Genomic DNA, 12,075 nt, shown 5'->3' on the forward strand with positions numbered 1-12,075 from the left:
TCTTCCCCTTTTTTTTTTTTCATATATAAATATATATGTAAAAAAAGACAAGGGTAAATAATGTCATTGCTTGATAGGCTAATATGCCAATATGTGGTTCTTAACTTTTTGCATATGCAAGAAAAAGGTAAAGTGAGATGCTGTTCCTTGCAGGCTCTGGCTCTGAATTTGTTTAGGTGACTTTTATATGGAAAGATGGTGATATTTTTTTCCGCCAAGCTAGATTATGATTCGCTGACATTTTTGATATTCGGTTTACAAATACTATCTTATTAATTTAGAATGAACAAACACTATCTTTCATATTGTTTTTTTTTAAAAAAAAAAAAGAAAAAGAAAAAGAAAAAGAAAAATAGGTTCTTTTATTTCAACAAAAAGGGCAGGAAAATATATAAGAGGTTCAAACAATATTGGAGGGTTCTAAGGGCAGTTAGGATTTCGACCAGGCCCTCCGAAGTAAAAAACGGGTTCAACCCCATAAGCCTCCATGTAGTTATAGGCAGAATAGCAGTAGGGTTCGTCGGCCCAAGTGCCCACCCATTGCGGGTACTTGGACGACAACGAATAGTCCACAATCCTCACGTTCTTTATGTAACATGCCGCACCTTGGAGGGACGACGCGTAATTTCCACTCCCCATCGTCGTTGTCGTATGAGGTGTTTTCTTGACGTTTGGGCTATAAACTTGACCACCCCATTCCACTATCTCCGCGCTGCCTTTCATATAATTGAAAAGAGCTGTGGGCCAATATCCTACGACGACGTTTTCACCCACTTTAAGCCACCAGTTGCCTGTGTTTGGGTCCTGCGAAAATTCCAATTCATTTTTTCAGTTTTCATTCAAAGCACCGACGTAAAATCTATCTGAACCTCAGGGAAAAATGTTAAAAGAGGAACAATAATTATTATCATCATCATCATTGGCTATACCAACCAGATTGATGCTAACTGGGACTTCATATTGGGCTCCCATGTCAACTGACCATGGTCCAAGGGATGCACCAAGGGCTATTCCTATCCCTGTTTGGACAAACCCTGTGCATGTCAGGTCAAAGCAACCGGTTGACCTGTAAGCATCCACCTATATAATATAAAAAAGAAGAGGAAGACATTAAAAAAAGAAGGGAAATTAAGTTGGACCGACTTTAAATTAATGTTCTAAAACCACAAACATCTAAACATATAAAAATACACATTTCTTTTGGTATAAACTATACTTACAGTCCAATATGCGAAAAGCCTTGTGAGTGTATCTCCGTATAACTTTGGATTTACCTGGCAATTAAAAAAGGGAAAAAGCATAAAAAAAATTACTAGCAAATTGATAATCTATATACATTGAAATTTGATAATAAATGGAATAAAAAAAACTCCCAAGTACGTATAATTTTTGCTTAACGAACTAACCACATAGCCTGACTCAATTGCTTCAAAGTTATCTCCAGGACCATGCTTAAGCCATATTTGAGCAGTGGTGTAGTCGTCTGCTGATTGAACATTCGGATGCCAAAGATTTAATGATCCAGAAGCACCTATATAACTGTATCCTAATGTTACTAAAGTAGCAGCCTGCTCCATTTCCAACAAAACAATATTTATTCAAATCTCGCATGGTTAAAACAATAAAAACAACCTCACAGAATTATGTTGTAAAAAATTAATGCTTTCTTTCCTAAAAAGGTACTGCTTATTTAAGGAAAGAAAGTGTGAAAAACTGAAATGATAATAATTATCTACCATAAATTAATTTATCTAAAGAGGTTTTTTATTTTTTATTTTTATTTTTTGGTAAATTAATTTATATATACAGTTATGCGCACGACAAAAAGGAAATAATACACAATATCGTTTTAATGTACCAGTTTCACTTACAGAGCGATTGGGTAGTGTAGGGATAGAGACATTGGTGTTGTTAATGTAGACCGCGTTGTTTGGTAGTAGATACGTAGCGTTGTTTTTGTGGGAAAAATGCGGTGCTTTTTTACCAAAGTTTTCAAGAGAAGAAGCTCTCAGTAAATCTTCCCTACGAATTCTGCGAATAGGAACTGTCCCATTCGGACAGCGTCCACTTTTTTGCCAAGTTTGAGATACAGCTTGCTTATGAGAAGTCTTGTTTTTGGTACTGGAAGTCTCTGATTTTACGTGAAAACTGGGCCTCATCTGCATTTCACAAATTTAACAAACGTAATTGCACTAAACTTTACCGGTTTAATATATTAACTTGAGATGATAATGAAATATATATATATATATATATTAACGCACCTGAATTGTATGGTTTCGCAATGCCGGATGATCAAAAGCAGGTTGTTTATAGATGTCAACGCAGTCAATAATATCTCCATCTTCACTCTGTAATAAGCTTAAACCAATATTTTATAAAAATATATGTATACAGATAATTATTATTAATTATCATTATTATTATTATTATTTTGGAAAAAGCTTACCTTAATGCTCTTGACTGCAGGTTTATTGAGCAACTTCAACTTAGTATCAATATCCAAAGAAGTTTCCGTAGCTTTATTAGCCTCGACATCATCACTCAAAACAATCAAAATCATTGCCAACAAAATCGTTAAAGTAGTAGTACATTTTGCCATTACCACAACCACGCAACCAAGCACACCAAGAAAGAGAATTTCTAGGTCTTAATTTGTAGCAGAGAATGATGATGATAAAAAAAAATTACGTAGCCCAATTTTCATATATAGGAACAACTTAAGTTACTCCCTATTAACACTCATCCAAGTTTGTTGAGGCTGATTAGGCTCCCATGGCACTCCGCTTTTCCTTCCTTTTCTTAGTACGATTCGATTTGTTATATAAGCCAACCAAATGAACACAATAAATGATTTTCCTAGTGTAGTTCCAGAATATATTGTCTGTATTAGAAACATTTTGTTGCTTTATAAATTATAGGCTGTTTCTTCGCTAGTGGCAAAGCCAGTTTTTATAGGCAAACGTCCAGTTTGGATACTCCACCCCAGTGTTAGAAAAGCTGTCAGTTTAGGGAAAGTAAAATCTACACATTTCTCCTTCTTAGCAAAACTAATTATTCGCCAACTAATGCATGATTATGTATTAATGTTTAATGTTCAAAAAGGAAATCTCTTCGATTTTATATTTTGGATAAACTTTTTGATTCAAAATAAATTTTTAGGCTACTTCTTTATTATATTTTTATTATAATATATCTAAATCTGAAAAATATATAAGTTAGTTCATCTTATTATATAAAAACTGAGTTTTCATATGTTGAAATGTGGTGATCTTGCTACAATGTGCAAGGTAGTTCGGTTATACTTACACTCTTTATTTTGCAACATCAAAGACCAAACATTATTTATGTTTATGCATTTTATTTTATCTTGTAATGTTTAAGAACAATATCCTTTTTGTAATGCCCTAAGCTCAATTAACTAAAGCTTAGGGCCTTTTTGTCTAGTTGCTGGAATTGTATTTCTAGCAACATAAGTCCACTTCCTTGGATTCCGTTTGATGAAGGTTTGGGATTTGGATCTTAATTTTGGATATAATAAACTAGAAAGGTAGAGGAAGCAGCAGAAAAAATAATGGCCCAATTTGGAGCTGGGAAGGCTGAGTTAAGCCCTAAACAATCTGACCCTTGTGCAGTTTTGTTGCCCAGAAATCTGGACAAAACTGCCTCGGGTTTGATTATTTTTGAATGGGTAAATGGACTTTGTTTTATTTGATTTTTGGCTAGAACACAGTTTAATATTCAATAAGGCTTCCCTCCAATTTTCAAGTCAAATGGAGCTGGTTCTCAAATTTAAATGCCTCAGACAAGCTGAACTGCCCATTAAAGAAGGTTTCTTGCATGCCCAGCACATTGATTAGAGTTAGTTGAGGTAATTTGTCTTGGTTGGTTACTTTTAATTCTTTTGTATTTATTGCTCAATATGGCAGCATGTCTTATTGTCTTTTTTATGTATTTAAAAATATGAAAATTGTAATGAAAACGTTGAGGAAGTAATATTCAAAAATTTTGAAAAAACAACAATTTTGGCTCTCTCTCTCTCTCTCTCTCTCTCTCTCAACTACTACATTTGTTTTCTTCTTCTTCATAAAAGCTAACAACCTTCTCAAGAACCCTAAACCTCCATTAAAACCAGAAACAAAACCTTAACAAACCCAAAAAAACAAAATCAAGAACCAAGAACCAACAACAATCATTCTTGACTAACACCTTGAATGATTGTGCTCTAGGGTACAACAACATAAACCTACACTAAATTCCATCATCATATATATTAATGGTAAGCATTTGTTTGTGAAAACGAAATTATGAGAAATTATTCAATATACAATGTGTATTGACATGGAATCTTAAATGGTACATATAGCCATTACAATAATGCCATGTGTCTATCAATAAATACCTAAAAAAATGAATCAATCTACTCATTAACGCCATTGGGTTGCCATCATCATATGAAGAAGCTTTTCTGCTAAACCAAAAACACCAATATCGTATTTGCAACTTTTGTTTATAAATTTTCTAGGTTGAGAGAACGGGAAAAAAAAAAATGATAATCATTATCATGGACAAACCGCATGTTTCAAAAACAAAAGCACCTCCAACTTTACTTAATATTTGCCCACTATCATATTTTTTTTTTCTAATGTTAGATTTCACCCTAATATTAGGGTGTGTTTACCTTATGGGAGATTCTTCCTCAAGTGATGCACCTATCTCACTCGGCTCGCACGAAACCCCGCCCCGTTATGTTATGGAAGAATTGAACTTATTGCTTGGCTGGTTATTCAGAGCCAGCAATTGGATCCCCCCTTCCCTTATGTTGTTGAAAGGCATTCAAGTTCGAGCATTGACAAGGTTCAAAGAAAGGGTGTTCAAATAGATGGCAACTCAATCAAATCCTCTTTTTTGAGGATTGAATGCAACCATGTAGTCCCATCTTTAGTAATTCCTCAACTATTTCTTCTATATTGAGTTGAATTTGTTAATTCTTGGATACGAAGATATCAAATGGGATACATCAAACTGGCATGCAAAGTAGATGACTTTCCGCTTCGGAATTATACGACCATCAAACCTAGCGCATCCGTTTTCTTTCTCGTTAGCGCTTTAGTTATTGAAAACTCAAGGAAATTTGATATATGTATTCTACGCCGATTACCCCCCCCGTACAAGATAGTTACCACCTATCATATGCTTTCTAACTTCACACCAAGGGATAATAACTTCTTTCTGGTGATGGCTTGGTGAAGGGAATCTGTCGTAAAGGTTACGAAGTCACTTAGCTCGACATTAGGAGAGTCAAGGGGGGAACACCATACCTACATAGAAGAACCGCTGTTCGCTGACTTTCTAAGGTTTCCGGCCTATTAAGTAAAGTAAGCTAGTTCGAAATCGAAACTGGACCTAAGAGAGACTAGACTTCTAGTAACACAATTGGACCCGCCTCTCATCTGGGATGACTCTAGAAGTAGAATCCTTTATAGCCAATTGCATTCCATCTGTTCCTGAATAGCTTCTTTCAAAAGGGCTTCTGCTACAGAAAAACTATTCATATAGTGTAAGAGTTAATCGAATATAGGATCCCTTAAATAGTCAAGATCTTTCCCCTATGTTAGTTGGATTCATGAAAAGAGAGCAGCTCTGTCTCCAACAACCGAGTTTTTTTAACTGACTTAATCACCAACAGCAGATAGAAAAACAAAAGCAAGCGCGGTATGTGATTGAAGTTTCGAATATGAAAGATAATAAAAACCATGAAATCCATAAAATATTCAATGAGATATAGATACTGAGAAAAGGGAGGCCTTTTTACATCGTTTAAAATGAGCGAATGCGTCAGCACTTGACTCTTCTAGCTATATCTTCTTTTCTAAATCCTAAGGTAGTTTATAAAGAGCCTTTTAGCATTTTATAACTGACGATAAGACAATCTATTGAGATATGGTATGCTACAAGTGACTATTTGTGACAAGAAATGAATCCTAATTTTAGGATGACTGACCCTTTTAATCCAGTCCATATAATGTCCTTTTCGGGCTACTTCAACCAAAAAAAGGACTACCCCTATTCAAATCGAAAGAAGTACCTCACCTTACTTACGAAAAATAGTTGGAGTTGGGCTCCACTCACTCCTTTCCAACTCATTTCCGATTCAACAATTTCAACATCATGCTGTGCCAGCTACTGCAACTAAAAGAAAATGAGTGAAAGAAGAAGGCATTCGCATTAGAAAGACTACAAAGGCATTCCGGGCCGACTACAAGACTACGACTACAATACAAGTCATGAGCGATAGCTAAGCCAAGCCGAATAGGCTTTTTTAGGAGCTGACTGCCTTGCCTTGATTACCTTCTTTACTTTCTTTTATTTCCGGGCCGCCTCTTACACCACTTTTTCAGCTAGCTATAGTTCGATCAAGACTTACTAGCTATCAGTTACGCATAAGCTTGCTATCAGTTAGGAAGACACCACACTTAAGAGCATATGACTTCCTTTGAGGAGAAGCCTATTTTGTTTTTAGACTACCCATTAATTAAGCCTTACCCCTGCTTTAGGAAAAAATGGAGGAAGATGTTTCAAATACCACACATGGGTTACTGGGCATGCCAATTTGATGTAGCCCATTTGTTATCTTTGTATTCGAGAATTAACAAATTCAACTCCGCAATTCACAGAGTTAGAAGCCTTTGCACAATTCACTTCTGATCTTGATAAAGCTACTCAGAATCAATTGGAAGACAAAGGAAAAGCATTAACGACCGACCCGCAACACCCAACCGAAAGAGGTCTCCCCCTAGTTCAGCTATCAGACTCCCTAACATTGATTTGACACCCATCCTCGAACCACAGTTACTATATCTAATCAGATTCTAGCTCCTCGAGAAGGAAGAAACTACAGCTCGAAAGAAGAAAACTCAAACCGGCTTGAAAGCTGCAAGTGGTTCGCAGAAGGGGAGGGGTATAGGTCTCGATCGCGTGTGAGGTATGAATCTCTACTACGAGTTCATGCTTTTTTCTTAGAAGGAAGGTCCTCAAATCCTTTTCATTGCAATGATCATGATGAAGAATCCAATAGCTCCTCTCAGGACCCACAATCATCTATCTTTGAGAAAGATTTGATGTACATGTTCCTGCAGCTCGGATGAGTATTCTTGTTTATATCGCTACGGCTATAAACACTTTCTTTTTCCTATTAAGTAAGAAAAGGAATTGGATGCCCCAAAGTTACAGTTGCCTTAAAAACACACACACAATGGACTGGACACAAAAAAAAGAAACAAGAAAAGGGTCATGATGATGATCCTAAGCTTGCTATCAGTTAGGTTCTGCTATTTTTACAATTTTCTGGTAGCCCTATCTCTTTCTTTATACAGATGTTAGGGGACAAAACAAAGTGAGAGGCCGGGGGGAAGGGAAAAGAGTTGAGTCGATCAGGCTCGACAAATGGGAGAAACAAAACGAAACTTGGATTTGGCCGAAAAAGAAGCAACGCTATAGAATCCCAGGAATAATTGGAGAGAGTTATCTCTAGTCACCAACATTGGCATAAAAAAAAGTAAAAATGGAGCCTCGACTTCCATAGGTCGTTGGTTTGACCTCCCGTAGTGGTCCTTGCTTTTAATGAAGTGGGCTGGCGCAAGTTTTTGTTCCTTCTGCCCTGCTCCCCGAAAACAACGTTCGACTTGCATGTGTTAAGCATATATCACATCTTTCCCACTTATATATCCTACTCCCTAGCAGTTCTAAGAATCCCCATATTCTCTGCAGCTTTAAGTTCCTCTGCAAGCTAGGAGCGCATCATCGGGGTAGGGCGAAAACGAACATAGGATCATCATCATGCTTCTTGCTAGATAACGCTCGTTCTTCATGTTGCAACTGGTTATGGGTAGGCATTATTAACTTTATGAAATAAAGTTATAAAGTTAATAATGCCTACCCATAACCAGTAGAAATTGTAGTCCTTCTTAAGGCCATTCCATAATATTCTATTCCTTTTGTAAGACTTCCAATTATCCAAGCCCTTCTAAATGCAGCAAAAGATATGCGGGCAAACATCGTTATAAGTTGTCCAAGTTGCCAAGAAAAAGTTCCTTTGATTTAGGTTACCGTTACATCATTTTTCATCAAATTGTTGTTTGCTATGCTATGTCAAATCCCCATATAAATATGTGGGATGGAGTAATGACCTGGGAGCATTAGCCAATCTGGTACATCAATACATGTTCCTATGCCCATTCCAATCTTACAATTGGATGGGCTGGACCAAAAGAAGAGGGAACTTCCATTGCAACTTCCATAGATCGAGTTTCGGTTGCTTTTTCTGTTGATCCAGGTGATTGAATCGAGAAGGAAATGAAACTAATTCATATAACTACTTGGTATGACTAGAGAGACCTTGTCCGAAGCTGGCATGACTGTACGAGTTCTTTTCCTATTTTTACACAAAGAGCATTTTCTATGAGTTTCTCGACCCTTTGCCTTAGGATTAGTTAGTTCTATTTCCCTTAGGATTAGTCAGGAGGAGTAAAGGAGAACCCTAATATCCTAAAATCCCTCATTAGGGAACACCTATAAGATGAGTCAATGCATAATATGACTCAAAATTTTCAAACAACAAGGGGTTATTAGGAGCTATATCCCTAGATCTTGGCATGAAATTCGCTCCTTAACTATAACATTCTAGAGTCATGCGGAACAGACACTAACCGTCCTCCAATTTTCCCTATGGTTGGATTGAATCCTGCCACAAGTTTCCCTATGGCTACCTTGTTGCGAACGAAAGCCCCTCGGATCGTGGTAGACCAAGTCAAAGATCAAGGGATAAAGACAGAGAGAGAAGATGCAAAGACTAAAGTGGATAAGACAATGTCTGCTCCTCTATACTAGATCTATGGAAGGAAACCTCTGAGAAGTGTCGATTGTATGTAAGAAAGAAGTATGCGTCCTCTCGGACACCTAATCCCTTCTGACCCATGATTAAAAAATTCAAAAAATTCGGCAAGGGAAACACCCATTTTGAGAGTGAAGGTTGCAGTATAAATAGTAGTGCTTTTAACAAAACAGTAATGCCGGGCATCAGAAAGAGCACAAGGGTAATGCCTATAATGAGGAAGATGCGAATAGAGATGCAGAAGTTCCTATTGGAGTTGGAGGAGGTGTAGGAGCCTTAGTTCGTGTTAAAAGCAAAAGGTACACTAAAAAAAAGTCATTTCTATTCATGGGATTGGCCTCCTCATTTCCTTGTACAAGCACGGGGCTTAGTGAAGTAGAACATTGGGTAGCACAGCTTGCTCGACGCATCCTTTCTTTCTACCTTATTGAAGAGTTGCGTAAACTTCAATTAGAAATAGAAGACCCGACAGAATAAGGCTTGTAATAGATGCAACACTTTAATGTAATAGGCTTTTAGTTGAGCAACTCCCATTTCGCTAATCCTAGTGCTTCGTCCTTACAATGCTACACCTCACATCTTGGCACAGTGGAACGTGTAACCCACCTGCTGTCTCATTCAACTACATTTGTTCCTGTAATCCATAGCCTAATAGAACATAGCAGCGAGGGTCCAAAAAGCACGAGATTTTGGCCTTAAGTCATTCTAGTGGTTCCTTCTGATCCTAGAAAACAATAGAGGAAATCAATAAGGATATTCTTTTCAAAAGTATTCTTTCCTACGACTCGAAAGCTTTCGTTTCAATGTGTTGCAACCTTCTTCTTATGGTCATTGTGATATGATTAATAGATTCTTTCTGAGTAGTACACATTCTTTTTGGAGCAAGCTTTCTCCTAATCAATCGCGAGGGTCTCGGGCATGAGAACGCAAGTGCCAAAATCGAACAAAACGTTCGAGGACGAAAGAAGAAATGTTCCATCATTTCATGTTGGCGTATTCATGCCAGTTAGATGTCGGCCATGAAATCCATCACTAGCCCACTAAAAGCCTTTCCTCTACCACCAGTGACAACTAAGGCTTCGCCCGCAATCGAGTTCTCAGGCTAATTTGTAGGCATTAAAGGAAGCAAATCTAACGACTATTGGCTGATCTAATGCATTGGCTGGAAAATTCTCATTCGATGTCTCATCCATCCCTACTTGGGAAGTTTATAGATGAATAGGGCCCTACTCCGCCAAAGAAAGCAAGAAAAATAGAAAAAACCAAGCAAGAGCGATACCCCCGATTGTACCAACCTACATATGTCTATCTTCGGTACTAGTTATTGTCATTTTGGCATTCGCGAGGCTGATACGATGATGGGATGTCTACTAAAGCCTCTCCTCTTGTTGCTCCATTTTTTTACTTTCCGTAGCTGACATGAACTCTTCATCTTCTCCTCTTTTATCTGAGCTTGATTCTATTGATTCGCCAGCTAGGTCAGATTGGAGCAACCTTTTTTAAGAACATATTACCCATATTCGGGGAGTCGGGGGCCTTCCCTCTTAGCTCTTAAGGAATTCTTAAACCTATAGAGCCCATTCTATAAGGAAGATGAGAGGAAGGCAGGCATCAACAGACCTTTTAAATATTATTACTTACTAGTTTTGATTATTTGCACAGATCCGCTGAAATAGGGCCTATATTCGAATTTGAATTGACCTCTCAGGTACAATCTAAACCGACATGAAGTTCCTCATTTGAAGAAAGAATGTAATAGGTACTTGTCTTTCGTATAAACCCATGGGATTTTGGTAGAAACACTCGTTCGAATACAATGTTTAAGAGAGGAGAGAGAGCATCTAACACAATAATGTCCTCTTTACGAGGTTTTGTATCTTCTTCTTGAATGGCGGATGAAAGCTGCCTCTGATTTTTCGTCTTATGCAGCCCTTATTTTTTATTTTATTTTTATTTTTTGTTCTTTTGCCTCCTTCCCCCCTCTTTCTTAGAATTCAACATCTTTGATATGTTCAGCGTGGAATATTCGAGTTGAGGGCAACCCCATGTTGAAAGTGGTCTAAAAGCTTAAAGCAGCCAAAGACTTATTGCCAATCTAACCTAAGAAACATTGTAGTTTCCCAGCCGGATCTAGGTATCGTTTCGCTTGTGCTTCTTTCAAAGGAAAGCCATCATTTGTCTCTAGCTCTTGATAGGGAAGGTATGCTACCATGTTGGGGGGGGGGGGGTTTCGATACAATACAAAACACCCATGTTATTTGCTGTAGGGTTCTATTAGACCCTTTTAGAGTGTGGCTTTCTTAGTTGCTATTGGGAGGCTAAAACAAAAGGTAAAAAAGCAGGGAGTCATTTAACGCAAAGGAAGCGAAAAAGGTATCTCCATTAGCTAAACCCTTTCTTACCCTACCTTTGGACTTGGATTTTATGAGGACTAGAGTAAACGGAGGGGCACACAAGGCTCGTTTAGTACTTGACTTACGAGCTTCCCTCTATCTTTATCTCGTACGCAAACTACTGATGGAAACAATACATACTAGCCATACGAGTTTGGTTCACTTGCACTGACCTAAAATGGACTAGGGGCAGAAGCTGAGAGCAAGAGAGAGCGAGCTGTCTCCAATATATGGTGATGCTTCCATTTACTAACTTGAAGAGCTCCATCACCATCGATAATTCCAGCTAGCCACTCACAGAAGGATTTAGGATAAGTTGTTGTGCGTGTAGTCTCTGAGGTTCCTACTAGACTGCCTTTATGTCGTTGGTTACCTACTAATTGTGCTCATATTTATGGTCTTGATGAAGTAATGGCAGGGGAAAGTTTTTTTCTCCCTATTCATTCATATGGGGATGAAAGAAAGGTACCGATAAAATGGAGAGGTCAGAGTGCTTTCTCCTCGATTATATAATAGGAAGACAAAGAACCCACAAAAAGTTGGATTACTTCATCGGCATCAATTGAAGAAGAGAACAGGTCCTGATATACTCCTATTAAAACCTCTTCATTCCGAACCTATAGTGAATCAGTCGCTTTACAACGACATTCGTTCAGAAGCTGCTTACGACGTTTTAGAAGAGAAGGTGCAACCTGTTACAGAAGCTGAGAGCAAGAGAGAGCGAGTTGTCTCCAATATATGGCGATGCTTCTGCTCGGCAACCATGATCATAGCTGTCCCCACTGGAAT

At 37.9% G+C, this 12,075-nt stretch overlaps 1 protein-coding gene across 1 annotated transcript; it reads right to left on the reverse strand.

The window, feature by feature from the left end:
- Positions 1–321: 321 nt before the first annotated feature.
- Positions 322–2,602, reverse strand: LOC107420598 (protein neprosin). Its single transcript, XM_016029597.4, has 7 exons — positions 2,450–2,602; positions 2,265–2,351; positions 1,872–2,159; positions 1,407–1,568; positions 1,221–1,274; positions 934–1,080; positions 322–804 (listed from the first exon to the last, which is right to left on the reverse strand). Exons 1-7 carry the CDS (start codon positions 2,600–2,602, stop codon positions 421–423), a joined length of 1,275 nt encoding a protein of 424 aa, XP_015885083.3. The 3' UTR covers positions 322–420.
- Between the last annotated feature and the right edge of the window lie 9,473 nt (positions 2,603–12,075).

Source organism: Ziziphus jujuba, chromosome 5 (assembly GCF_031755915.1).
Source record: "Ziziphus jujuba cultivar Dongzao chromosome 5, ASM3175591v1".
Taxonomy (NCBI): Eukaryota; Viridiplantae; Streptophyta; class Magnoliopsida; order Rosales; family Rhamnaceae; genus Ziziphus; species Ziziphus jujuba.

Excerpts from the sequence above, each read along its gene's own strand:
- LOC107420598 (XM_016029597.4), bottom strand. The coding sequence starts at position 2,602 with ATGGCAAAATGTACTACTACTTTAACGATTTTGTTGGCAATGATTTTG. Across the intron at positions 2,352-2,449 it reads CTGCAGTCAAGAGCATTAAG|AGTGAAGATGGAGATATTAT; the intron begins GTAAGCTTTTTC and ends AGCTTATTACAG. Across the intron at positions 1,081-1,220 it reads GGCTTTTCGCATATTGGACT|GTGGATGCTTACAGGTCAAC; the intron begins GTAAGTATAGTT and ends TATATTATATAG.